The sequence below is a fragment of the Corvus brachyrhynchos genome, unplaced genomic scaffold (assembly GCF_000691975.1).
Source record: "Corvus brachyrhynchos isolate BGI_N302 unplaced genomic scaffold, ASM69197v1 scaffold193, whole genome shotgun sequence".
In the NCBI taxonomy this organism is placed as follows: domain Eukaryota; kingdom Metazoa; phylum Chordata; class Aves; order Passeriformes; family Corvidae; genus Corvus; species Corvus brachyrhynchos.
The window spans coordinates 326,202-326,530 of NW_008237087.1; the positions used below are offsets into that span (position 1 = coordinate 326,202).

Below are 329 nucleotides of genomic sequence, written 5' to 3' on the forward strand. Positions count from 1 at the left end.
GATCGATGTGAGAGGGGATCCGTGTGAGAGGAGATCCATGTGAGAGGGGATCCATGTGAGAGGGGATCCATATGAGCCAGGAATCCATGTGAGAGGGGATCCCTGTGAGAAGGGAATCATGAGTGTGAGATGTATCCACGTGGGCCGGCCATCCCTGTAAGCCATGTTCCGCTGGCCATCTCCGTGCTCAGTGCTTCCCGCTTTCCCTGCCCCGGCAGCAGCTGAAGCTGGAGTGGAGCCTGAGCAGCCCCCTGACTGCCAAATTCCCAGAGGAGCGATCTGAGGGCGACATCTCCAGCCCAGCGTCCACGGGCACCCAGGTACATCCC

General features: G+C 59.9%; 1 protein-coding gene across 1 annotated transcript in view; it reads left to right on the top strand.

Annotated features, from left to right (window-relative positions):
• GLI1 (GLI family zinc finger 1) overlaps positions 1-329 on the top strand; it is a gene marked incomplete at its 5' end in the record, with an annotated part of 8,898 nt that overhangs the window by 2,352 nt on the left and 6,217 nt on the right. Inside the window, one exon of the mRNA XM_017728672.1 lies at positions 219-320. Coding sequence (XP_017584161.1) covers positions 219-320 — 102 coding nt within the window. The remainder of the gene's footprint in view (positions 1-218; positions 321-329) is intronic.